Consider the following 27,984-nt stretch of genomic DNA (forward strand, 5'->3'; position numbering starts at 1 on the left):
CTGTTGAGTGGTCCCTAACCTTGCCTTGAGCTGGTCTCGTGTTGGATGATATGTTGGCGTGCTCATGTCGTCATGTATCTTTATTCGCACTCTATTATTTAGATTTCCGCTGTGTTTTATTTAAGACATGTAATCTTTTATAAATTTTGAACTTTGGTTTGTAAATTAAGTTGGGAAGTTTATGTTTGTACCTTCGTGTGAGATTTGTTTCGAGAGATATTCAGTGAGGCTTCACCCGACGGACTGTTGAGAGGACTTTAATTTGAACGGTTCTAAAGCAGTTCGCGCAGGCTGGGGGGAGGGGGGTGGCGGAGGTGGCGCTGGCGGGGGATGGGTGCGGCGGGGGCGCGGGCTCCATCTCGATTCGCGTCGGCCGCGGTTGTAGGGGACGGCGGAGGGGGCGCTGGCGCAGCCAGAGCTGGTCGGGAGGCGGGGGCGGCGGGGATAGGATTAGGTAGGACCCACCTGGAATATAAGCATGTGTTTGGATGGAAGACAATGTAGGACGGGACGGTCCCGTCCCAGTTTTCTGGGATGGGATGATTCCATTTTATGTTTGGTTGAATGGGATGGGTTCGTCCTAATTTTTTGTTTGGTTGGCGAGATTGCAACAGACGGGACGAGCACCGTTTTCTCCTTCTGTTAGACACCGTTTGTGGGGCCCACTTGTCATACTAACAACATCTTCTTCCTCCTCCTGCGCCATGCTGGCCTCCCCTGCTCCACCCGCGGCGCCGTCCCTGCTCCACCCCGCCGCCACCCCTGCTCGCCCCCGCCGCCCCTGGGTCACCCCGCCGCCCCGTGATCCACCCCGCCGCCGCCCCTGGGTCACGCCTGCGCCGCCCCTGCTCTACCCCGCCACCCCCCGATCCTCCCGGGCGCACCTGCCTCCGGCCGCATCCGCCCCGGCCGTGCCCGCCTCCGGCCGCGTCCGCCCCGGTCGCGCCCGCCTCCGCCCGCAGGAGCTCCGGTAGCGGCCCCATCCGGCCGTGCCCGCCTCCGGTCGCGCCCACTTGGCGTAGAAGCAAGAGCTCCGGCCACGGCCGCATCTTGCCGCGCCCGCCCCGGCCGCGGGAGCTCCAGCCGTGCCCGCCCTGGCCGCGCCCGCCTGACGAAGAAGCGCCTGGGGAGCTCATGCCCGCCGCCCACACTGGATCTTGTCGCCCGAGCTCATCGCTCTGCCTCGCCGGCGCCATATCTTGTCACCCGAGGACCTGCGGCGGAGCTCCCGCTCGCCTTGCCGGCGGCGCAGCGGTCGCCCCAACGACGACGCAGCGGTCGTCCTGCCGCTGATCCCCTCGGGGCTCCCGTGGCTGCCATCCCCGCCGCTCATCCCTGGTGGCCAGCCCGCCGCTCGTCTCTACTCGCTCGTGCTGGTAACGGAGAGTCGCACCATCGAATCGGGATGACCCTGTCCGCTCGATTTGGAGGGACGGGGTTGTCCTGCATATTAGAGGAATATTCCTCCAAGGGGATGACCCCATCCCACTTGACTTCCATCCAAACACCTCTAAAATTGGAACCATCCCATTCCGTCCCGTCCCGTCCTTGAAACCAAACACACCATAAGTGGATCTAGATAGTTCCTCCTCACAACCTCCCTTGCCCCAGCCAGGGGAATCCTGGATCTAGGCTGTTCCTCCTCCCATCACAAACCCTAGCCCCAACCCAAATCGATAGATCATGCCTGCTCCCTGTGTTCTACGAGAAATTTGCAATTTTAGGACGCGAAACAATGCGCTTCGCTATTGTAGGACTCCAAGCATCGACTTCGTTAAAACGACACTCGAAACGTTGGTACTTCGTTATACATGACATTTGGTCATTTTAAACACATATCTCAAGTAAAATACATGTAGTTTTCCTCCATGTGACCGTATTGCCCTTCCCTCCTTTCTTTCCTGGATGGATCGGTCAATTGGCCCGACGCCGTTTCATCTATCCCTCGCGCGTTGTTCCTCCTTCCCCACCGTTCCTCCTTCCCTGACGGCGCCGTGCCTCCTTCCTCCCACCTGACGCCATGGATGAAGTTGGTGGACGCGCCGTGCCTCCTTCAGGGCTGCTGTCTATATTCAATAGAAAGAAAGGGAACTAATCGCTCCTCTACCACCATGGGCATGGTGTGTGCAGACGACAGCATCAAAAGCTCCAGCAGCCATAGCTGCATTTCGCACCACATCCATTTCTGCTTCAGTATGTGTAGCAAATTTGTTGATTGCAACTACAACGTTAACTCCATAACTCCTTGTGTTTGATATATGTTTAGCAGGATTGACACATCCAGCTTCAACAAGGGCCACATTTTCGCTCACATATGCATGATCTAGAGGCCCCCTCCATGCATTTTAAGAGCTCGAATTGTGGCCACAATAATAGCACACTGTGGCACCAATCCACTGTACCTACACTTTATATCCATGAACTTCTCAGTTCCGATATCAGCTCCAAAACATGCCTCAGAAACAACAAAGCCACCCTTCCCAACCAACTTCAAAGCAATCTTATCAGCAACAATTGAAGAGTTTCCATGAGCAATGTTAGGAAATGGTCCAGCATGTACTAACACTGGTGTGCCTTCAAGAGTTTGCATGAGGGTCGGATGAATAGCATCTTTCATTAGGACAGTCAAGGCACCTCCAACACCAAGATCATCAGCAGTAATCGGCTCACCTGACTTGCTGTTCCCTATCAACATTCTTCCAAGCCTCTCTCTCATGTCGGCAAGGGAAGTTGTAAGAGCTAACACAGCCGTTATCTCACTAGCTACTGATATGTCAAAGCCTGTTTCTCTCACCATACCTTTTTTGTCAGGGCCTTGTCCAATAGTAATTTTTCTTCAGGAAACGGTCATTGATATCCATCACTCAGGGCACCAGGCGCCGCCGCCACGCCACCAGGTGTCGCGGCCACGGCGCGCCCACCATCTTCATCCATGGCGTCGGGCCGGAGGAAGGAGGCACGGCACCGTCGGGGAAGGAGGAACGACGTGCGAGGGATAGATGAAACGGCGTCGGGCCAACTGACCGATCCATCCAGGAAAGAAAAGAGGGAAGGGCAGTACGGTCACATGAAGGAAAAATATATGTATTTTAGTTGAGAAAAGTGTTTAAAATGATCAAATGTTATGTATAACGAAGTGTCAACATTTCGAGAGTCATTTTAACGAAGTCGATGTTTGGAGTCCTGTAATAGCGAAGCGCATTGTTTCGCATTCTAAAATTGCAAATTTCTCGTGTTCTGCTCCACGACGCGGTGGTTGTCGTTAGAGAAAAGGCATCAATTGCAGAGGCCTTCGGCCGCGAGGGCTACGAGCTCATCGGTTGCTGGGATGGTTCGCTCATGGCCGAGGACGAAGCCCCTGTCGGCGGCACGAGCGCGAGAGCGGCGGAGGCATCAATCCTCTTCTCGGGCAAACAGCCTGCATCTGGCGATACGCATCGGATAGCCAAGGCCATCAAGATTTTCGCTCGTCTCGCCGAAGCCCCAGAAGTATCCTCCTTGTCTGTGGTTGTGTCGGCACCCGAGAAAGTTCTGGATCTCGGCATTGTAGATAACGCCGACAGGAACCTCCTCCTCATCACTCTCGGTTCCTTTGGCTGCCGCCCATCGGACGAATACTACCTGATCTTCAACGCCTGGAGGAATTCGCTCACCGTAATCCCCAAACCCCCCATCAGAGCGCCGTGTTTCCCCGAAGCCAGTCAGATCAGCATCGGTGACTGCGGAGCCGTCATCCTGCTGGTTGAGGACGAGGGTGAGGGCGCCTGCTACATTCTGGCCGAACTTAAAGTCACTCGTGGTGACTGGGCCAACGGTACAATGTGGTTGTGGAAGTCCAAGGATGAAACCCGATGGATCCCTAATAAGGTGGCCATCCCCGTCCTTCCCTCCGAGAGATTCTATGCTCGCAAGGTATTCTCTTTAAGCAGCTCATATGTGTGCTGGGTCGACCACCTCATGGGCGTCCTCATCTGTGACGTTACTAGGGACTACCCTGAGCTCCGCTTCATTCCATTGCCTGAAGAGTGTCTGGTGGATCTCAGTGATGACCAACAGAGTCGCCCACGCCGGTTCCGTACCATGGCCGCCGTCAGGGGCATCATCAAGTTTGTCTCCATGGATGGGTACCTTAAGGGAGATGTCACTGTGACCATATGGACTCTGAATCTTGAGTCTGGGGCCTGGAGCAAGGTTAGGGAATTAAGTATCCAAACATTATGGAAAAACGAGGTCATCTGCGCAAATGGGTTGGAGGGGTGCATGCCAATGTGTCCAGTTCTGAACGGGTATGAAGATGACACGGTGTACTTCTTGGTGAAAAAAGAACCGGCTTTAAAGTATTTCACATACTCAGCCTCAGGCAAGGCGGATGATGAAAAACACTACATGATTGGTGTCAACATGATCAATAGTGAGGTCCATGTCTTTGAATCTTCTCAAAAAATGGTTCCAGATTGTGTGGTTTCTTACCTTACAAGCTGTTTCCCTGAGTACCTCTATAGTCCAAATAAGGTAATTCTGGTTTTACTTCAATTTGTTTGAATTGTGCTTTCCAGGTAGGAGTAGTTCACAACATATCAGCATGGTGGTGTCTGTTTTATTCTTAAGCGATTTTTCTGACTAATGAAAGTGCCAGTTTAAGCTATTTTGTTGAACTGAGCTATTACAGTATCAGCTAGGGTCCAAAGACCATGATAATACGAGATAGCACGCTCTTTTGCATGTCAGGCTTGATCACTATTGTCAATGTCAGGAGACTGATCGGCTGAGACCTAGTTTCGTTTCTTGCTTAATTCCTCCTTGAGTGTGCGTGGGGTCCCTTTGTATATAGGGATGAATGAATTGACTACTATCATTTAAACTGATCGTATCTGTATCTCTAATTTCATAGCAAATTCACATCACTTACTCGATAAACTCCCAGCTTTATTTGACTTATTTTCAGTTTATGCACGAACCCAAGTTAAACTGCCATATGGACATGGGCCCTTTTTGTTAATGACTGAGTCTTTCACGAGTAGATGAATATTGGGCATGGCCAAAAGTTGAGCAGTACATGTGCTTATGTTGATGTTGTGCTGGAGGTTACATTTGGCTAAAATGACTTGGTGTAGTGTCCTCAATTTAGTAGGAAAAACAAATCGACGTAGCTTTATCCTCTTATGAACTTGCAACTTGTGCTGAACCGTTTTGGCATTTGTGGTGCATCCCTGTTGTTTCAGTTTCCAGTCTGAACAATCCAATCTAATGGTATCCTGCAGATGTGTTTCAGTGAGTGCAAGCTGCAGGTTACAATTTTACAGCTGAAAACAGGATTAAAACTGCAGATGTGTTTTCCAGATCAATTGTTTTATATCCTCATCAATTTGTACAAAGTTAACCTAAGTGGCATGCATATTGTACTGGAGTGCAAAACAAGCATAAAAGAAGGGATTTTCTAGCTATTTCCATAGTTTGATTCATCTTATTTTAGTACTGTTACAAGGATAAGATGACCTTCAAATTTACTAAATGGAATAGAGCGGCGGCAATGCTATTTTGTAGCGATACAATACAGCATGAAACCAAGCTTGTCATTTGTTTTTGCTGCAGTTGCGCTCTGCATATGTTTTCTTGTTATGTTTAACACCACATCTTTCTTTCTGCTAGGGCGGGCAAGCAGGCAGAAGACCAACAAAGCTTCGGAAGATCTCTGCTACATATCCAGCAGGAGCAAGCGGAATGCAAGGATGAATGTGCTTCTTCCTTTAAAGTCCCTTCTGCAAAAAGTCTAGGTCATTTAGTTGGTAGTGAAAAACACCAAACACTGGGGTTGGTGTACGGTGTGAACCTACATGTATGTGACGACAACATTCGATGTCATTTTCGAACTTTTGTGATCATGCTACCAGGCACAGTTTCTTTAATAGGGAGAGATTGTGCATGTGCTTAGTAGTGAAACTATCTCAAGTAGGATGCTTGGGTGGATGTTCTGTTCTGTATCATGCTGATTGTTCGTAATCTTAGTATCAGTTAATTGTTGTTTGCGTTTGCTTTTTCCTTTTTCTTCTATTAATGTCCAATACTGGAGTGTTTCTACAGAAGAATTTTGCATTGTGATACCTTCTGCTCCAGTAGTGAGATGGGAGTAGTCGAGTAGAGGACCATCCAACTTTGTTGCATTTGTAGGTAAATTCATGGGCATACTATATCTGTAATTCTGAAGAACTTCAGACAAAATGAATAAGTGCAGGACAAATGTTTGTAAATTCTGCAGAACGATTAAAAAATTGTAAACGACGAATGGTTCTTTTTTGAGAGATGAAGATTAGGAATGCACTAATGACCTGGTTACTGGTGTCTTCCTATGCATAGACTTCCATGTTTCAACTGCTCGCTGGGACGGCTCTGTCCAGCCGAGCCATCTGTTATCTGATAAGTGATCGCCGAGGCAATGAAATAGCATTTGGATCTGTGACCTGCTCAACATTATAGTATTTCTGAAGAAGAGGTACACACATGATCCGGTCATTGCGGTCAATCACTCACTCCCAATCCTTATGCCGAGATTCATGCTGCATCAGATCGACTCAACCACCACTCCGCAGTCTTCAGACATCACTTAACGAATCTCGAAATATGCTTACTTAGCCCTTATGTCTGCATGAACCGAGTCAGCGGGTCGCAAGAGACCTTCTACGTATGGTCAATGATGGCGATATCAGTTGTAGCCTGGGTCCAGTGCTTCGGATTTTTGCAAGAGATCATCAGCTGATCCGCTTCAAATCTCTATGCCAGTATCTGCGGCTGTTCCAGATCCACCTCATGTTCCACAATCTTTCAGTCAGCAAAAAGTATAGAATCCTGCTAGAATATGTGCAGCAATTTCTTCTGCTCCCCATTACGCATCCTGCTAACAATGGCGTAATTCCACCTCTGCTGCACGTACACGACGAGCGCGAGCACGACGGCGACGACCGGAACCACCAAGTCGACGAGCTTGGGCATGCGCAAGTACTCGTCGGAGTACAGCTGGTCGGAGTGCGGATCAACCGCCGGCGGGCGCACGTAGTCGTACGCGTACGGGAGCACGCGCGCGGCGGTGACGCCCAGGTAGTAGCTCTCCGCGAGCGGCTTGCAGTTGACGCGCCACACGGCGTTGCCGATCACCTGCGGGAGCAGGAACAGGTCGCGCATCAGCGCGACGAGCTGCTCGGCCGACATGGCCTCCCCGTTCAGCGCCAGGGCGAGAGCGATAGCGGCCAGAGGCGCTCCGTAGCTGCACACGAGCACATTCCGGTCGGTCGGCGAGCGCGCCCGGCTCCGCCGCACCTTGTCGCTGATGCGCAGCGTGAGGAGCAGCGCGGCGAGGATGAGGGCCCTCGCTATCTGATCGATGGCAGCGGCACGGTACGGGTCGGCCGCACCGTCCGCCAAGGCGTAGGACGTGGCCCAGAACGGCGGTGGGTTGGCTGCCGCCTGGGAGCCAAATGTTACCTTCTCGAGGAGCCCCTCGAAGCCAGTGATCAGCGGCACGCCGTAACCGACGATCTGGACGGCGAGCATGGCGTGCGAGACGTACGGCGCCACGTCGGCGTGGGACCTGAGGTGGCGCAACTGGCCGAGTGAGGCGGCGATGGTGATCGACAGCACGACGATGCAGAGGACGCCGTCGATGACTCCAGTGGAACGCACGTGCCACCACTGCTTCTGGTACATGACTGGCAACGCCTCGAGCCTCACCGCGCCGAAATACAGCGGGTCGCCGGCGCTTCTTGTGCTGGCTAGGTGAACCTTCGCCGTCGAGCCGATGAGCCAGTTCGTGGTCGTCGGCGGGTACTCGACCTTCACCTCCACGGAACAGTCCATTCTTCTTTCCTCGAGGTCCCTGCTCGTCGATACATTGCGCCCCGGCAGCCGGCGGCCATCCCGGCAGCCGATGAGGAACATACGGCCGTCCTCTGGGTTGTACACGCCCTCCAGCGACAGAGCCGTCACCCAGCCGAAAGGCTTCCCGACGATCCTGAGCTCGGCAGAGACGTTCAGCAGCGGTCGCCGTCCCGTGCCTGCAGGTTCCTTGTCCTTGCCGTGATGGCTTGCCACCGTGGACGGGTGCCAAAATGACGGCGGCGCGATCGGCCCGACTGCCTGCTCGACGGAGAGCATCTCCAGGAGAAGCAAGGGGTTCTCGATCCATTCCGATGGAAACAGATCTGGCACGGCGGTGAACCGGAGCATAAGCTCGTCGCCGAGACGGAACAGGCTCGTCTCTTCGTCGTTGTCGGCGGTGTCCTTCTTTGGATAGGATAAGCACAGCGACCTGGCGACGATGTCGCGGGCACTGAACGCCGAGCCGCTCCGCCGAAGGAACTCGCTGGCCTGCTTTACCATCGTGTAGTTGTACGCCATGCGGAAGGGGAACACGTCGGACAGGCCCCAGAGCCGCATCGAAGGCACCCGCTGTTCGAACAACAGCGGGGGGCGGGGGCCCTCCTCGCCGTCGCCGGCGTCGATGCGGGTGATTCGCCCGAGCATTATGCTGCGGCGGGTGATCGAGAACGTCGTTGGGACGTACAGGCACACACGGTAGCGGCACGCGTTCCTGCCGCCGGCGAGGCACCCCACCATGCAGGCCTGCCCCGCCGAGGCCTTCCACACGCCCTCGGCGGCGAGCGTCGTGCCGTCAAGCTTGGTCCGCTTGAACGCCGTGATCCGGTTCTCCCGTGGAGACAAGGCCCGGAACACGCCCCACACCCTCGCGGAGAACTCGCTGCCGTCCACATCGCTCGACGGGCGGCACTGGAAGTCCTGCAGCGCAATGGCGTCGCCATCGAAGGCCAACGCCTCGAAAGGCCCTAGCCGTCGGCATGGCTGATCCTTCGAGCTGCACTGCCAGTTTGGGACAACGGTGAGCGTGTTCGCATGAGCGGGGAAGCGATTAAGCACCTCGCAGATCGTGATTCCCCTGTGCAGCTCGCCGGAATGGCTCGCCACGGCCACCGCGTCGCTCGCCGGCCAGGGGCTGCACGCCGTGGCAACCAGCTCGTCCGACGGGTACCGGTACGGCATGTTGTACACGCCGACCTTTGACATCAGCCGGACCGCGTCAAAGTAGGCACCGTCCGACACGGCATTGGTGCTCCACATCTCGCCGTGCACCGCTCGGGTCGTCAGTGTGAGCTCTTTTGGGTACCTTACCACGAGCACTACGTTGTTGTCGGCGATGACCGGCGGCCGGAGGTTGGTGTCGGTGCTGCGCGTCGGGAGAAGGGCGCTCCCGACCATGCACAGAACCCTCTCGCCGTCGTCGCCGCCACCGCCCTCCAGCTTTTCCGTGTAGACACCTTCGAAAAGGATCTTGACCTTCGTGCTGCCCGGCAGGATCTCGAACTCCGGGGACGCGGCGGGTACGCGCGCCCCGGGTCTGATCTCGTCCTCGGCACTCTCCCTGGCGATGGAAAGCACAAGGACGCCGCTGATGTTGACGGCGGCCCGTCCGATGCGCTCGACGTCGACGTGCGTGAGCACGAAGGTCGCGAGGCGGAGAGGGTCCGGCGGCGCAGGAGCGCCTTCCGTCGCGTCGCTGCCATCGAACGGCAGCAGGTGTGCGTCGCCGGCGTCCTGCCGCCAGTCACCCTTCTCGAAGGAGAGCTCACGCTCCAGCTGTTGTCGAAGGTAAGGCAAGCGGTCCGGGAATCGGGCGCTGTAGGCGTAGCGTAGCTCGACGGCTGAGGAGAGCACGGACTGGCATTGGCGCTGGACGTCGACGAAGCGAGGGTAGCCGTGAGCCCCGTCGCCGTCTCGGCGTCCGCGGTGTGACGGCTCAAACGGCAAGCAGGACGACAGGGCGAACAGGTACAGCAGCAGTACACCGTGGAACTGCAAACTTGAGAGCATATCGTCTGTTGCCGCAGCAAGAGATGTGGCTGGTATCAGAAACTGTAGACATGTATCGATTTCAGACAAGCATTCGGCAGATAAACAGGAGGCCGAAGTGGCAAATGCAGCAAGTCTGCAACACACATCTCCTTCTTGTTGGAAAATGCAAAACCACATGTACGTGTGACTGCATGACTTATATCAACCGTTGATTAATCTCCATTCAACCGTTGATTCACTACCTACCCCATGTACTTCGTACATACCCATGATCTATCTCACTTTTGATTCAAAAATGAATGACTTGGATAACTCGTGTGGTCGCATGTATAAGCGAAAAATCCATATCTCTTGTTCTGGTCTCACCGGGTAATCCGCTGCCATATCGCTGCCACCATCATCTGGTCAGCAAAAAGAAACGAAAGAAATAAAATGGAAAGAATAAAAAAAAAAGGTCAACCTGTTCGATATGCATGTGCCCCCCACGTGAAGAGATCGACGGAATCAAAGATGAATCAAACTTGGAACAAGTGCTGAAAAGGCCTATAGAGCCTCCAAGCACCTCAATACTGCAGTCTAAGACTGCTCTGCTGACCTTTCAAATTTTCATTTCATAACAAAACGAAACAAAGTGTTTTTTTCATTTTTTATAATTTTAAAGACACTAAGGGAGTGTTTGGTTGACAGCACCTCAATGTATGTTTTCTTTTTAATCACTGTATGCATTCAACATTCAATGGGGGGAAATATGGCAGAGAAAACCAACTGGAAGGTACAGTTATTGTTTTCATCACAAATAAAATATATGCCAGAAAGAAGAAAAGAAAGACTATAGTTAGCAATCTAGACATGTTGCTCTGTTGTGTCCAGAGTTTCCTCTGTACTAGTTGCAGCTATTGAGATGAGCACAACTAGCAAATCACTTATATTAACTTGAAAGACTATGAAAAAAGAGTCTGGCATACAAGATTATTTCTTTACTGCACAGTAGTAACGCAGCCTATACTGATATATCTGTAAGTCTTCTTGATGTCATTGTTAAGTACAGCTTGCATGAAGAGTGAAATTATAATGTGCATATTGATATAACTAAAAAACAACTGCTTAGAACACGGCGCATCCTTCAGAGACGATTTCCATAATGAAAGAAAAGGGCTATACAAGCTAAAACGTTTTGTAAACAGCATCAGCAGTTCAGCACAAGCCTTTCATATAGGCACAAGAGGGAGTGACAACCAAAGGCAATACTGAAAGTATTCAACTCTTGACTTACCCAAATTTCATATTCTTATCAAGGGATATGGAATGAGGCACTTTCCAACTATACATGTACAAGGATATTAAAGTTCAAACAGACTGTGTGGTTTGAACACCTATACATTGCGTCGCAATATCACAAACAGAATTAAAGGAATTTTGCAAACATGATCATTTTTCCTTCTAGTAAAAAGTTCATCGACAATTTTGCCTAGGACTTCTCAGCAAGCAGAGTGAGTAATTACAACTAGAAATTTGCAGAGGAGTTACACCATTGTTTTGTGCAGCCCGCTTGCTCAAAAGATTCATGGCAATTGGACAGTAGTATAAAATAATCTTCAGATAACTGAATGTGCAAAGCAATAGGACCCTGGGTCACATTATACACGATTCCTGGCATCTGGTGCGATTTTATGAATAGATCGACAACAAGTAGAATTCCTAGCATTACGGCATTAACCTTCTGCATCACTAAAACTAAACGGTAAAAACTGGTACTACTTGGAATTTTCCAAATGGAGAAAGCTGCAAGGTTCTGGCTGCTGTTACCCAATCTGCATCAAGGATCCTCGGCATGACAAGGGAGACCAGCGGCATGCTGAGCCCGACGGCTTGCACGCCGAGCATGACGAGGGAGACGTACGGCGCGCCACATCGGCGTGGCTCTTGAGGTGGGTCAGCTGCCTGAGCGAGGCGGCGATGGAGGCCGACAGCAGGATGATGCAGAGGACGCCATTGGCGATTCCTCTGTTAAGTTCATCCGGCCGAAGCTTCGGGTATTGGAACGGCAAAGTCTGGAGCCTCATCGTGTGACGTGTCGGAATGCCGCGTTCGCCGGCGTTCCTCGTGCTTGCTATGTGAACCTTCGCCGCTGACCTGATGAACCGGCGCGTGCTTGTGGGCGGGTACTCGACTTTCACCTCGACGGAACAATCCATGCCGTCCACGAGAGCTCGCTCGTCGACAAGTCCCGCCACCGGTGTCCGACGTCGCGGCAGCCGATGGGGGTACATCCAGCAATACCGAGCGGCGATTCTTCTACTGCAATTTGGTGCCACTGCCAGGTGTGTGGCAGCGAGCGCCCGTGCTGATCCGTGGGAGTCCCTCTCCCTCCTCCCCGATGGCGCTCGACACCAGCAACCGTGCCCGTGCGGCCGTGCCACTGGGATATGGACTGCTCAGTGCGGGCGCAATCAGCCTGGCCGCGCTCCTCCTCAGTCCTCACGGCGCGGTCACCGCTCGAGCCAGGGCGCGTCTCGAGCGACAGCTCCGTGCTCCTGCTGTGCAGCTTCGACTTCGGGTACACTCTTGCGGCCGCTTCTTCGTCCTCGCCGTGCGTTGGCTGAGCACGCATGGCACGCCGTCGACTGTGGAAGAGTAGGGCCGGCCGCCGTCCTCGAGCGGCACCTCGCCGTGGTGAAGGAATATTGTTCGTGCTCCCGCAGGTCGTCGGCAACGCCGTGTGCTCGTATCGGGCTATCGGCTCTTGTGCAGTTGTGCCTCGTATCTCCAGGAGACCAGTATCAAATCAAACCCGGATTGGAATGTGCCGGATGCCCAGATGCATGAGGCGAGTAATCAGAGCGCCTAGCCCGACGGATCACGTGCCAACTTGAAGGATCATGGAACTTGTATAGAACTACTAATAGTTTCTGACGGTCAAAAGTTGATCAAGATAGTACTAGGTCCCATCGATCATGTTCGCCAATGAAGCTGTCAGAGGAAGAGCCTGAATTGATCAGAAGCGGATCGATATCGCAATGGCACCTGGTGCGACTTGATGAATCGATCGACAAGAAGTTGAATTCCTAGCATTACGGCATTACGCACTAACCTGCTGCGTCACTACAAGGTAAAAAAGTAGCGCTACTTGGAATTTTCAGCTCCAAGGTTGAGCAACTCCAAAAGTACGCTAAAAAATTCTTCCCAAAATGAGGTATTGGAGGTTATGTTAAAAAAAAAAATTCCTAAAAATATATCAGCTAACAACGGATGGCTAAAAACTACCTCACTAATTCAAAACAGGTCAAATCATCGTATTGAACCCATTAGGATCTGCTGATTTTTTTTCCACCACCGTGATCAGGTCAAATCATCGTATTGAACCCATTAAGATCCGTTAATTTTTTTTCCATCACCGTGATCACAAGCCTCCCGTGTCGCTAGCCCCGCGCACGGACGCCGCGACTCACGCCGCCAGAAACAAGTTCAACGCTACAAGAAACTGGAATGATGTCACCAAAATTGCAAGAACGTATGACAAGCTGTTAGCCCACGGAAGGCAAATTCAAGAGTACAACAGAACCTGGAATAATCTTCCACCAAAATTTCAAGAACAAATGGTAATTTGACAACAATCTAAATAGATCTAAGTAACTATATCTTTCTTGGCACAGTCGTAACTATTTATTTAGACATATAGCTCAAGCAAATCAACAGCATAATCCATGGATTATTGAGCTCGATAGGTTTAAAGAAAATAAAACAAGTCTGAAATTGAAAAATAATTCCTAAATCAACAGAACATGATAGTAATTCGGCTCATGATCTCAGCCTGCAAGGACATGTAGTATTTTTTTTGCTCATCTGGCATGGCAGTAAGGTTCATGGTCATAATCCTTTATTCATCCCTCCTTTTCTGCAACTGGACCTCCTACCTCCTCACCTCAAGAAGTAGTTTTTCATTTGCAACTCGATTTTGTTCAAGAGCAACTCGATCCTGTTCAAGAGCAAATGCTTTGTTGAATCTCTCCTCTTTTTTTTAGTTGTTTCTCCCCATCAGTTTCTTTCTTCTGTGCCCACATATTTTCTAAGGTTGCTGTCACACTTTTTTTCTTCTCTTGCAGTAGTGCTGCTTTTGCCTTCTTCTTACCAATTAGCCTTGTCAATGCATTATCCTCTAGACCTTGGACCTCACCTTGTCCTATTTCACTTGGTAAACTTGCACTCGGGTCATTGAGCTTGTCTTTTGCTTCTTGTTAGATATTTTAACAGCAGCCAATTCATCAATTTTAGAAAGCTATTTTGGTTGTATTCTCAGCTTATTCCAGCAATGCATGAAATGGAATGCTTTCTGATATTCTTCTTCGGACATGTACAAAGCACATGCCTCTACAACCTACACACACCAACATACAAGGGATATTCATATACAATATATGAAAATAAAATAGTCTAAATAAATCGTGGTATTGCATAGTGAGTAAGTACCTTATCTTGCATTATAGTACCACTTTGATGTCTTAACTCAATCCGTGCTAGACATCCATAAAATTTGTTCACACATCTTTGTATGGTCTCCCACCGGTGCATGAGAGAATTTATGGTATGCTTTGAGGAGCACGTCTTGTGTTCATGGAAGTACTCATAGATACGAGACCAATACTTGCCACCTTTTTAATCTTTGCCTACGATCGGATCCAAGCTTACATTCAGCCACGCTGAAACCAAAACCTCATCTTCATGGTCACTGAAATTCTTTCATCTCTTATGGTTTGGCCTCGCGGAGGGGGCTGCTGGACCAACTTCAATTGCCTGTGACTGTTGGTCAGCATATGTGTTACTATAATAATCAGAATCCCCTAGATTGGTTTCATCCATCATCATGTTGGAAAAATATCCATTTCTTGCCCAGTAGGTAGAAAATAAATATCAACAATTTTAACTGGGGTCTAAAAAATTACCAGTGGCATTTAACATCCATCAGTGGCAGCCATCACAATCCTAACCCAACAATCTAAGGAGGACTCAACCAATTTGTACTGCCTAGTAAGATTGTCTTAATTCAGTAAGACAATTTCAGTCAAATGGCAATATGCTGCATCAGACAATAGCATTGCTTTAATAGGTAAAATTCATACATCGGTGAAAATTGATAGGTAAAGAAAAACACACCTCATGATCAGAAGATTTGCCACAAATACATAGTGCATATACAGATGAGCATGTTATCCGACCAAATAAGTACACAAAGGAGCAGCACATCAACAACATTGCAGAAATCAACCAGAAATTTCAAAATTAACTCAACAGATAACCTAATCAACTAGCAACACTATGATTGCTGAAACTTGCAAAGCAATGAAACCGAAAGCTGAACTAATCACATGAACCTTCCCAATTCTAACATTGGATTATACATCTTCCTCTCTGGAATTTTAGATGCCATCTGTGCAACCTTTTAATTGTAACATCTTCCTCTCTGGAATTCTAACATCATTCTAACATTGGATTATACATCTTCCTCTTTGGAATTCTAACATCATTGCTGAAATCGTAGCTTCTCTAATAGATACAGATAATGATTCAAGAGATCCAAGCACTGAAAAGTAATGCATGTCAAACTCTTACTCATCAACTCCATAAACAACCAAATCAACATTCACAACTTACTAAAAGTATTTCTGTACATGCTGGAAGGCATGTTAAAAGCTGCTAACGAAGTTCTCCGGGAGAAGGTAGCGATTATCAGTTCACTCTGAGCTATAAACTTTAATCAAACTACACTATCTCTCCCATGATAAGCCGACAGGCAATGTTTAATCTGGATGACCCCAGAGAATTGAAATGAATAGAAATGAATAGCTTATGATTCATACCATTCCCAAATGAGTTGCCTTGGCCGCTTGTTCGAAGGCAGCAGAGGGGTCACTGGATACGGAATTGAAATCGTCGTCGGCAAGGGCTGCCATCGGAGGACCACCGGGCAGGTTGAGGTTGTCGACACTGCACCTCTGCAAATTTGTGTCGCCGTCGGTCCATTGAGGCATGTGGTCGCCGTCGGGCCATTGAGGGTGCTGGCCGCTGACGACCACCATGCGCTGTTGAAGCATCCCTCCTCCACGCCTTACTTGGCCCTGCTAGACAGGAGCGGTTGGCCGTGGTGCCTGCATCTGCGTAGGTAACAAAAGGAATTGAAATCTGGACAACTTCAGCTACCGAATCAGGGGAGGAAGAAAGAGGGACTGAGGAAGAGGTACCTCTGTTGGGGAGGGCAGCCGCCGGGAGAGGAGGGGCGCGCCGGCACTGGGAGAGGAGGTCCGCTACTGGCTGGAGATGGCCGCCGCCGCCGGAACCAACGCCAGGAGAGGAGCACACAAAAAAAAACGAGAGCGGGAAGAGGGCGCGGGAACGGAGCTCGGGCGATTGGGGGAAGATCGCGCGTCGCGAAAATATGCGGGGCGATCGTTTTTTCTCTTTTTTTCCCTAAAGAAAGTATTGGGGGAGCACCCTCTTATAGTTGCTCCTACCCATTCAGCATCCTTCTACTGTTGTCTATGCTCTCTCCTCATGCCCGAATCAAATTAGGTACCGAGGTTGGCTGCTGCTGTTACCCATTCAGCATCCATTCTGGGCCTTTAGCCTGGAGTACAATGATTCAGGCATGACGACTTGACGAGAGAGCATAGACAGACATGCCCAGAATGGGCCCATCCTGCCTAAAGGATTGGCTGCAGAGAGAGCGTCGTTGGACGTACGTTTTGGACGTACGTTGCCTTCTTACTCTTCACGTGGCTTGAAAACAGACCAGTCCACTCCACTGCCCACGCCACAGAAAACGCACGAGGTTTAAACCTACCTATACGCTCTTAGTACGCTGGTCTTGGTTGACTAGAGGGGTTAGCTCGTTACGCGGTCTCATCCTTTTCCACTCCAAAATCTTCCTCTTCCTTCCACGTGATTTGAAACAAAACATAGCTAGTCCATGGCAAAGCTGCACGGGCTGTCTGAAGTCCACGCCGCTGCGCAGGCCCATGGGAGCGGACCGAGGGAGGAGATGTGAGTGAGGGTCAGGTTGAGATCGAGTTCAAAGGATGTGGCGATCACTGAGCACGTGAACAGTGACCAGCGACCGGCGGCGACGAAGATGACTAGTCATGGTGAGTGGCGATTTGCAAGTAGGCAGCCGCGGGAGCCGAGCAAGAGCCCATGATTCTTGGGGCATGAGTTGACTAGCTGGCTAGCTGCGCTGTCACTTCCTCTAGTCTACAGGGGCGCACGTGCGGAGCTGCCGTGCATCGGTTGGTCAGTCCGTTCCAATTCCAACAGATTGGATGGCGACTGATGAGAGGGGGGAGTGTGCAAATAGTGAACCCTTTCGTAGTGTTTCAACGTGTTCAATTTGTTTTTACAAGGAATTCACATGAGATGTGCAAGAAAGTGAGGGGAGCGGTTATCCTTACCCAAAGAAAGTGTCCGATATAGGGGGAGATAGGGGAAAGGGGAAAATCAATCTGTTGGAGTTGCTCTAATCACAAGCAGTTCAAGTAACTCACAGCACATTTGTAGTAGCTATTGAAACCATCCTCTGTTATAAGCTAAGTTCACCATGAACAATATACAAATGTAGGGCAAAAATTGGTCCATGTAAAGGAAATGGTTGCCATGAGAAACAACAGCAGGTCAGCAGCGATAACATAAAACATGCTCAACGCAGGACTCCATCAGAGACTATTCCATCCCGCTTCAGTCATGACAGCTTATGATGGCAATATATAAAACGAGCAAAAGATATACCATATACAAGGGCATGCCATATGTAGGAGGATCATATGTCAAAATCAACAGCACTCAAGTACTGGTAATGTAGACATCAACTACGGCGATCGATTGAGATATGATCGCATATGCATTCATACATGTGGTCACTATGAGAAGCATACTATTCAACTTGTTCAACAAGATGTTTAGACTTTGGAGACTACTCTGCTCCCTTCAGTCAAGAAAGGAAACAGCGCATGCAAGCAAATGTTATGCACAACAGCAGGGGAACCCACCATACATGATTATACTAGTAGAGTAGACGTGAGTACAAGCTACCATGACCAATAAAAGCATGGCTGTATCATATATGCATTTATTCATATGGTGACACGCGAAGATGACAAAAATAAGATCAAACATTCAAACACAAGCTGACGTAGATAGACATACTCCGTAAGTAGGAACATTCATTCATTTGTTCACATGAGAAGCAGAAATTTAGCCTGTTCAACAAAATATCGGGACTACATAGGGCCAGAGAATAGTTTGCCTCCAGTCAAGAAAGCTTACCAAGCTTATAGTGACGGACTAGCATGTACAGGTGAATGATGTACATGATCATACGACAAAAATCTACCAAACATGATTACTAGCAGAGCAGATGCAGGAAGAAGCAACCATAACTAAAACATGTGCATCCATTCATTTGGTCACATGAGAAGCTGGTATTTGGTGTTCATATGAGGGGTCATTGCCTGGAGCCAAATGAAGTGCACGGCTTATGCAGAGCACATATGTGTACTTCAGGATCAAGATATCATAAATAGAATCCTCATACAACCTCAATCAGTGCAATAATAAAGTTCAAAACATTTTGCTGCATAAATTTTATTAGATAGAGCATGTACTATGCACAGCCATTAGATGCTTACATTCTCAAAGAAAACATAAGAGGAAAAAGATATGCATGTAAGCATTTTTTTCCCGTTCGATCAGCATCGATCATCAATTGGACATTGCTGGGGTGTGCATAAATGTTGATGCATAAATAGCTTATTCTATCAATTTTGTACCATTGCAATTGTCACTTGGTTTACCAAAACTTCCAAATATTGCAGTGATGGTTTACCAGGAAAGAACAACACAAATGATTCTAGCATGGGGCATTGCTGGGGCGTGCCCTATAAGTGGAAGACATCAGATTCTTCCATATGTGATGGTGGCAAAAATACAAAAAATGGTTTCAGCCAGCCATGCAGAGATGTTGAAACACAACAATTTCTGTCTTCAGCCCAATTGCAATGCACCACATAGGAGTAAATTCCAAAATTCTATTCATATATAAGAAAATTAATAATTTTGGTCAACCTCAGCTAGAAATCTATGAATGCTATGCAACTGAATAATTTCCAAATAACATTGCTTGGAGCATTTTGATGGTGTCATGCATGCATAAGGCAGAAAGATTGGCTTCAATCACTTTTATAATTTGATATGATATTCATATTTTCAACTAAACAGACTCCTTACACCAAAGATAGAAAGCTACAGCTAGTATACATCACATGATGATTCGGATGTTCCTGAAACCCAGGTTCAATGACCTTACAAAGTTACAAATCAACAAGATCAACAGCAGAGTAAGCATCACCTCAGTTCTGCCTATGGGCGATATAGTAGGCCAAATGCAATAGAGGTGCTGCCTTCTCTTTGTCGAAACCAGCAAGCTGCTCCTTTGCATCAGAAAGCAACTTTTCTGCAAACTCCCTTGACTTGTCTAACCCCAACAATTTAGGGTATGTCGTCTTGTCACTTGCCAAGTCCTTCCCCGCTGTCTTCCCTAGCTCCTCCGACGACTTGGTCACATCAAGTATATCATCGACCACCTGGAACAGAAGCCCTATTGACCTTGCATACTTCCGCAGCCGCTCAATTTGCTCATCCGTGGCACCGCCGATGATTGCCCCAATGACCACTGAGGCCTCAAGCAATGCAGCGGTCTTGTGGAGATGGATGTACTCGAGGCGTTCAAGGGGCACAATTTCAGATGTGCCGGTCATCTCAAGATCGACGACCTGCAGAGAGCAGACGATCTATTTTCAGCAATTAAGTTATTCAAGTCGCATTCTTTGTTAGAGAGTAGTACTAGTAATTTTGAAGCTCTAATTCAACTGTATGCAGACAAACAGAGAATCTGCATCGTCACTCTTAGGAAGATGCGCCATATAGAGGATGACAGAATTGGCACATTGCCCAATTTTTAATTCCTTTTATTCGATGATGAATAGTGGAAAGTAATAGAATCTGGTAAACGAAGAGACCTGGCCGGCGACGAGGCCCTCCGAGCCGATGCATCGCGCGAGCTCGCCAATGGCGCGGACGACGCGGGCGGGGTGCTTGTCCGGGTCGACGTCCGGCGGGTAGGAGCCAACGCTGGCCATGTGGTGGAAGGCGAGCGAGAGCAGCGCGTCCCCGGCGAGGACCGCGATGGGCTCGCCGTAGACGACGTGGCAGGTGGGCTTGCCGCGGCGGAGGTCGTCGTCGTCCATGCAGGGCAGGTCGTCGTGGACGAGGGACATCGTGTGCACCATCTCGACCGCGGCCGCGGGGGCCAGCGCCCAGGCCTCCCGGCCGCCAGCGACGCCGCACGCGGCGAGGCACAGCGCGGGCCGAACCCGCTTGCCGCCCGCCAGCAGCGCGTACCGCATCGCCTCGTGCAGCGACACGGGGTCCTCCCCCGCCGGGATGGCCGCGTCCAGCGCGCGGTTGACCGCCTCCGCGCGCGACCCCATGTAGGACTTGAAGTCGAACTCCGTGGTCGCCGAGGCGGCCGCCGTGGCCACGATGGCGGAGAAGCGGCGCCGGTGGTGGTGGTGGTGCGCCGCGACGGAGGCGGGCGAGGGCGCGGCGGCGGCGCCCGGGAGGAGGGGGGCGAGGCGGACGCGCGAGGCGGCCAGGGGGTGGAAGGCCATGGCCATGGGTGGCGAACGGCTTTGGGCGGCGATGGTATTAAGTGCGGGGGGGATGGGGGGCGTCGTGGAGATTGGGGGTGGCCCCGAGATGTTGCGATCTCCTTATCTTAGAGGTGAGGGAAGCTTTGGACGCTGGCCGGGGCCGCGTCAGTGGAAGTGGAGTGGCCGCCCGGGCGGTGGTGGTGCGGTGGAACGGACACCTTTTTTTTGAGAGCACCGTGACACGCTGTTGAGCCTCTGAGGACGCCGTGTTTCACTTTCTATTTATAGAGACGGGGTGCAGGCAATTCGGTCACAAATGATTGTGAAAACTCCTCAATTCAAGGCACGTTTGGGACTTTTCAAACTTACATAAGAGTCGGCAGGTAAGAATGGTGTTATTGTGGTGGTAATTGAATGGCAGAATCGTCGATGGATCAGGTTGTTAGGATCTTATCACAAAATTTTGTGGAGCTTTTCTGGTTGTGGGAATTTTGTGGATCTTATCAAATATTGAGAAAACTAATTGAGAGGTACGAGATCGTTGTCCCGGAAAAAAACATGAAATGAGATAGGGACTATGATTTTTGTTTTGTCAATTGTCCAGGGAAATGTCTCTATTTTGCTCGTGCACAATGGCACTCTCTCTAGAATTCATCAAATAAATACCAGAACAATGTCATTGTCCTGTCCTAATTGGATTAGGATGTATGGGGCTGTTCTTTAGTGTTTTGTAATGTTTTCAACGGCCACTGGTTTTGGACAGCACATGTTATAGAAATGTGGCTCAAGGCGATTATTATATTTTTCCTGGCTCTTAGAGCTCAAGGTTGTGAAGTGGATGGCCTTGTAGTTTCGTGCGGAAATTTGATGACCTAACAATCTTAACTTAACTTGGACATGTACTTTGCCTACACTCTTCTCAACTTTGCGTGTAACCGATTCCCTACAACATTTCAAACATTGAACCGTAAGTGGTTAATTTGGTTACGAAGTGCTTCAGTTCAGGCGATGTTTGGGATTGTTCAAATTTAGAGGTGGGGGATTGAATGATGTAAAGCTTTGGGTATTTGAATGATAGGATCAGCTCACAAGAACTACTTTGGGAGAACAAAATGAGGTTAGGTTCTTATCAGACATTTTCTTCTTGAATTTTCTTTGGATCTTTCATAGGAAACCTCCCCCTTTTAACTCTTGTTGAGGAAGACAAATGCAAGTATGATGTGGTCTAGGAAAAAATGGCCTGTGACTGGACTTATGGTATGTTCTCTTGCTGCGAGTTGAGGTTATCCGATGCAATGTCTCTAATTTTCTATTCACGAGGTTAGAAAAGTGACTTTTCTTATCCTGTTTAGATTGTCGCGTTCTTGATCAAACTCTTTGCCAACATGCAGATGCGGTCTAAGCGAACAAGTAACTTCTTCAGTCATGCCGTTACTAGGTATTTTGCTGCTTCTTGGTTAAGAAGTTGCATCAAATCCATAGCAGCGCCATTTGTCCGTTCCAAAGGCTAACAGCTTGATTTATTTTCTTAAAGATATTTTGTCACTTTGTGTACCAATATTTTTAAAATTTCCTGTCTCACCCCAAACATGCCAACAATATTTAGATTTGTCGTACTAAAAGTGGCACTGTTAAATTTTTACTGCAAGTGGTTTTCAGATACAATATTTGCAGTCCTTTACTGGCATTTGATTGAGCGTATATAGCCAGCTTGCTAAGAATATTCTCCAACCAAAGAAGCATTCAACCCATCACCATCTGAAGATATATGGAAGGTTGGAAGTTCATAAGTGTGCACATGATTCCCTGCAACCCGGAAGCCAGAAGCCATCGTGCATGAGTCCCAGCTCACGAGTCAACTCACAACTTCGAACCCAGGAAGCACACCACCACCCACATGCCAGAGGTGGCACGTACATGTGATTGGCCCGCCTGCCGTCCGCATCCACCAGACAAACACCACGTTTGCCAATCCCGCCACGTGCCACCGGCAAGCCCAATCCCTCGCACTCCCGCCCGCACCATGTGGGGCAGGCAAGCTCGACGAAACTCACGACGCCGGTGCGCGGTTCACGTCGCGAAGGGAATCACACGATTCAAAACTACGGCGGCCAGAACCCGACAGCGAGGCCGCAAAATAAGAAACGCATCGCCGGCTGGAACCTTAGGATCCTACCACGGAGAAACACCTGTATTCCATTATACGAGTCTTGTCACCATCTTCTATAACAACACGCCATCACGGAATTAACAATGGCTCCCTCCACCTCCCCCCACCTGACAAATCCCTAGCAAACTGTCATAGTGTTGTTTCATCTACGTCGAAACCGGGGGCAGCCGTCGTCACCTATGGACGAACTCCCCCCAACAATGGCCAAAATTAACACAAGTGTAGCGTCGATAGCTTCGAGGAGTCCTCGAAGATGCAACTTGGATTGAGCGAGCGCGCACAATTACAAAAGAACAAGAAGAATCAGTGAATCTTCACCACCGCCACCAGCTAGCTCTTCAACTCGCCTTCCTCCAGGTCGGAGGGGGTCAGGCCGCTCACCCTGGCCTTGAGGGGCACGTCCTCGCCGTCCAGCATGTCGCTCTTGTTCCGGGGGATCGGGGTGGACGCCTTCTTCTCGGCCTCCACGGCCCAGCTGTAGACCACCATGCCCATCACGGCGAGCAGCATCCCGAGGATGTTCTTCACGGTGAGGGCCGAGTCGAACAGGATCCAGCCGAGGATCAGCACACACACGGTCTTCATGTGGCCCAAGACCTGGAACGACGTCGCAGAGAACCGCCCAATGCAGAGGTACTGGCTCATGTTGCAGAAGACGGCCAGGGAGCATGAAAGCAGTATGAAGAACTGCAAAACGATAATAACATGAGCTGTTAGATCATAAAGCGACAGTTAACACAATAACACTTTCCAGGCTACTGGAAGAACTGCATACAGAAAGCAGCTGAACAACTGCATTTATCAGCTGCAACTACAATGTAACTGCTAAAACTTCTTTTCAGCAGTTGGTAAATCTGAGTAAAGGCCATGTGTTAGAATCAAGAGATAAGAAATCCTTAGGAAGAATGTTAAGCAATATCAGGGGACCAAAAGACAAACTCTGCTGAGAATTGTGACAGTTCATGATAGAATCATTTATGTCTTCCATTGGCATCACAATTTCAGTACATGTGCGCTACTGAGTCGGGTGTTCACTCCAGTAAAAGAAATATATCATTGAAAGAGCTGAGAATACTGGTCATGAATTTAGAGTTGAAGATAGAACACTCAGGACAAGTAGCATTCATAAGTACAGTGTGCTTTCAAGAACTGAAATTGTGACAGAAGTTATAACTTACAGTTGCTCCTCCTGAAAAATTGTAGTTCAACAACGATCGTCCATTGAGGTAGTAATCTACAAAGGGGCCCAGTATAATAAGTGAAATTGCTTGAATTGGTGCAGTTTTGCTCAGTAGCTCAAATGATCCAATGTTGTACTTCTTCTGAAAGGAGCCAATGGTCTGGGAAGAGAAACATATTGTCAGCTCAGCTCAGGTATAATGGAGTTTATTAAACTGCATACGCATTATTATAGAAAGTAAGTAACTTCCCAACAGAAATTATATTCAACATCCAAGACTAAAGTTCCAACTCTTTATCTACAAATTAGAAGCCTTCTAAAAGTTCAAAAATTTAAACAAACCTCAAAGGCCACACTTTTTATAGTAAAACGCAAACTTCAAATACCACATTTTTGTTAACAACACACCATCTAGAGGTAGAAACGCACTATCATCTGTAGATGTAACAAGATAATGCAAAAAGGCCAAATTTTGCTTCAAATTGATTCCAGTTATTTTGAACTTATAGGATATATAACAGGCAAGGAAATTTCTACAATTGAAGACAGCAAAAGGTAAGGAAGTACAGAGATGTATCTATGAAGCGTACTGCAAATGTGCAGCTTATGATGCATCATATCAACTAAAAAATCATGATAGGGTTGAACTGATAAACTTTAGATACCTTCTTACCCAATGGCCTGTATTATTGTATTTCAGATCTGTGTTACAAAGTTTTGAATACAAGGGGTCTGTGCCCTATGGCCTAGCTATAGTAACTTCACCTTTGTTTGGGTGCTATCTGTCGGGGATAGATCCCCAGTACCCGCAAGGAAGGAAGAAGACGGACTCCTAGGATTCCTCTGTAATCCTACTAGAACTCATACCTTGTAACCGACTAGTAATCCCACCCCTTGGAGTATATAAAAGAGGGTAGAGATCCCTAGATCGGTAGGCGAATACCTCATAGAACCACAACAGAGGACCAAATCCTCAACACCAAACAACACCCAACCGCACGGCGCAATATACAACACCCAAACAGGACGTAGGGTATTACGCTACTCTAGCGGCCCGAACCTGTATACGTGTCTTGTGTCCTCGCTTTTACCTTCGAGTTCCAGGTCCGATGATCCCCCACCAACCAATCTACTACCTCGGGATACCCCTCGATAGGTTGCCAAATATAAAACACCGACATCTGACGCGCCAAAGAAGGGTGATCGTCGAGATCATCGGACGAGCTTGAAGGATCTTATCATCAACAATCATCAAGATCAATCTACTCTACAAGACAAGAATGTTGTTCTCTCATCCAAACGACGACTCGGTGTGCAACTGCGTCGGAGACTGAGGCGAAGTCGCCGAACAGGCTAATTCCAAGCTAGCATCTGTTCTCGCCAAATTGGAATTCGAAACGGAGTGCGGAGTGGAGCAATTCACCTGCCGCTAATCGTCTCCAAGCATCAAGATCGAGATGGAATAGAATTGGATGGCGTCAAGACGGAATCCTACAGGGGATCGATTTGCTTAGTCGAGTCCGAAGCCGGGACCAGCTTTGTTGATCGGAGACGGAAAAGCACGCCAAGCATCAAAATAAAAAAAACAGCTGCCGCTGTTCCCTCTAGCGCTGGAAATCAATGGTGTATTCAGCTATACACACACAAAAAAGCTACCAGAACGACTTCAGCTTGCGTGGCAACACCAACAAATCTCCGACGATGCGATCAACTACTTCTACAAGAGCAAGACATCTACGTCAGCTCGCTAACGACTACAACTACTCGTCTCGACTAGAAAACTAGTCGGGGCAGACTTCTCACCGTCAACAATTAGTCGGAATCGACTCCGACTAGTTGGCTTATCAACAATCGACACGGCTTCATCGACAATCGTCCACGAATCAAGCTAAGTCACTTTTTTTAACTATTTCACAGAATTTTTCCTGCTTATTTTCCGCATGTAGGGCAACGCGCCGACTACTTATATGTGTACGTCTCTTGACGAAAATTACCCTCCAGAGCTACACTTTGCCAATTATTCCTAGGGCATGTTAACCGACAGCCATGGGCTTGGTACACCGAATTACGGAGGCTATAGCCACGGTTTTTGTGCACTGAGTTCCGGAACCTGTATAAATTTGTGTCTTGTGTCCTCGCTTTTACCTTCCAGTTTCAGGTCCGATGACCCCCCACCAACCAATCTACTACCTCGGGATACCCCTCGGTAGGGTTGGGTATAAAACACCGACACTATCTCAATTGGCAATAACTGATAATGCTATAGGCTACAACCACAGCAGTGAAGTGATGCCCAAAGCAGCTCAATGGCTTGAATAATGGTGGGAGCAGAAAGGGAAGGCATCAAGAGGATACTAGGGCAAGACAAATAATTAAGTAGTAATCTCTTACCAATTTCAACATATCTTATCATTACTGACCATATTAGTCTAACCAATTTGAACATATCTCATCACTATTGACCATGTCAATTTCAAATACGGTCTACAGCTCAAATTCATAATCACATAATAAAATGTCACTGCACATTGCAGAATATCATCATGGCACCCCGAAACTAGAACTCTTGACATCATAAGCAAGGAACGCACAATGCAAAAGTTTAGCATGAAAGATGGTAATAGACAAGGAAAGGAGCTCACAATCTGTTGCAGCGACGTGCAGAATACCGCCACGCACGCGCAGATGAATCCCTTGGCATTGACCTCGACGTCCGTGACCGTGCAAATCCCAACACCGGCCGCCACAACGACCACCGCAGAAATAACCTTGGTGGTGTAGTGCTTGCTGTTGAGCACCCACTCCATGAGGCAGACCACCGGAATCATGCTCAATTTGGAGATCTGCACAAATCCTCGTCTTGAGCCACACAAGCAAGCAACGCAGGCCAACGGCCGGGGTGTAGGTACGCGAGTGTCAGAGCATGGTATACCTGGTAGAAGCCGACGGAGTTGAGCATGAGGCTGAGGTTCATGCCGGTGATGGAGGTGTTGGCGACGAGCGAGAACCAGACGAGCTCCCAGAGCGGGACGTGCTTGGAGACGGAGTAGCCGGTGGCGTTGGAGATCCAGCCGACGAGCGCCGTGACCGTGAAGTGGAACCCGGTCAGCGTGGTGGCTGCGCGCATTCGCAAGCAGGGAGAGGAAAAAACAAAACAATCAGACGAGACGCCCCCCAAGCAGATCCGCGAATTCCCCGGGCGCCGGCCGATCCGGATTCCATTCCAGATCCGCTCGCGCGCTCCCGCGGGGGAGGAGAGGAGAGCGGGGGGTTACCGAAGGCGAAGGCGTAGCCGGACGAGGACATGAGCTGCTTGTTGGCCATGATGATGCCGACGGAGCTGACGACGTTCATCGCCCAGGCGCCCATGTCGGACACCGCCGGCGGCTTCTTCTCCGCCTCCATCTCGCCTGGCCCTCCTCCCCGGCGGCGGCAGCGGCGGCAGCAGCGCAGCCTCACGCGAACCCGGAGGAGGAAGGGGGGTTCGGATGGGCGGGCTGCACCCCCTGCCGGTCTCTCGTCTCGGTGCCTCACGCGGGACGGGAGGGGCCGCTCGGTTATAAAGCACGGAGGGCGTTGCCGCCTAGACAAGGAAGGGAGGACGGGGAGGGAGGGTTTCGAATTGGGCTGCCTGGGGGCCGGAAGCGTCAACGGGCGCGGGCGGCAGGGCAGGGCAGGGCAGCGGTGAAAAAGGAAAAACTCGCGCGGGGGGGGACGACGACGACGACGACGGATTGACGGGGGCGGCGACGCGACGACAGGGCGGAGGGGTCCGCGTCCGCGTCCGCGGCTCGGGAGGGTGGTCGGCTCGGCTGGATGACTGGATCTGGTGCCCGGCCCGGGCCGCGGCGGATGACGCTTTCCTTTTTCCCTGCAGCTTCCACCCCCTTTACGCGTCGCGGCGCAGGATTTTCCCCCAAACGGCAGGCACCGCAACGTGCCCGTTCAAAGTTTGGACTTTGGAGGCGGATCACCCGCGGACCGGTTCCGCTCGTTACTGTCCTGGTCGTGAAAGCTCTTGTCCGCTGGCGCGGTGCACGGAAGCGAGCTGCGAGCCTCTTGCTCGTTTGCTCGTTTCACGT

General features: G+C 49.7%; 4 protein-coding genes across 4 annotated transcripts; all 4 read right to left on the minus strand.

Moving 5' to 3' along the window:
• Nucleotides 1-2,323: 2,323 nt before the first annotated feature.
• On the minus strand, nt 2,324-2,716 carry LOC101761188 (formate--tetrahydrofolate ligase-like). Its single transcript, XM_004959733.1, has one exon. It carries the CDS (start codon nt 2,714-2,716, stop codon nt 2,324-2,326), a length of 393 nt encoding a protein of 130 aa, XP_004959790.1.
• Nucleotides 2,717-6,846: 4,130 nt separating this feature from the next.
• On the minus strand, nt 6,847-11,921 carry LOC101761984. The gene is made up of 3 exons (XM_004959735.2): nt 11,759-11,921; nt 10,225-10,259; nt 6,847-9,918 (listed from the first exon to the last, which is right to left on the minus strand). The coding sequence occupies exons 1-3, from the start codon at nt 11,919-11,921 to the stop codon at nt 6,847-6,849; spliced, it is 3,270 nt and encodes a 1,089-aa protein (XP_004959792.2).
• A 7,132-nt stretch (nt 11,922-19,053) lies between these two features.
• LOC101763054 (geranylgeranyl pyrophosphate synthase 7, chloroplastic) lies at nt 19,054-20,805 on the minus strand. The gene is made up of 2 exons (XM_004958074.3): nt 19,920-20,805; nt 19,054-19,673 (listed from the first exon to the last, which is right to left on the minus strand). Exons 1-2 carry the CDS (start codon nt 20,574-20,576, stop codon nt 19,251-19,253), a joined length of 1,080 nt encoding a protein of 359 aa, XP_004958131.1. The 5' UTR covers nt 20,577-20,805; the 3' UTR covers nt 19,054-19,250.
• A 1,911-nt stretch (nt 20,806-22,716) lies between these two features.
• LOC101763460 (UDP-rhamnose/UDP-galactose transporter 2) lies at nt 22,717-27,563 on the minus strand. The gene is made up of 5 exons (XM_004958075.2): nt 27,178-27,563; nt 26,835-27,019; nt 26,545-26,745; nt 23,901-24,062; nt 22,717-23,409 (listed from the first exon to the last, which is right to left on the minus strand). Exons 1-5 carry the CDS (start codon nt 27,305-27,307, stop codon nt 23,053-23,055), a joined length of 1,035 nt encoding a protein of 344 aa, XP_004958132.1. The 5' UTR covers nt 27,308-27,563; the 3' UTR covers nt 22,717-23,052.
• Between the last annotated feature and the right edge of the window lie 421 nt (nt 27,564-27,984).

The sequence above is a fragment of the Setaria italica genome, chromosome II (assembly GCF_000263155.2).
Source record: "Setaria italica strain Yugu1 chromosome II, Setaria_italica_v2.0, whole genome shotgun sequence".
Taxonomy (NCBI): domain Eukaryota; kingdom Viridiplantae; phylum Streptophyta; class Magnoliopsida; order Poales; family Poaceae; genus Setaria; species Setaria italica.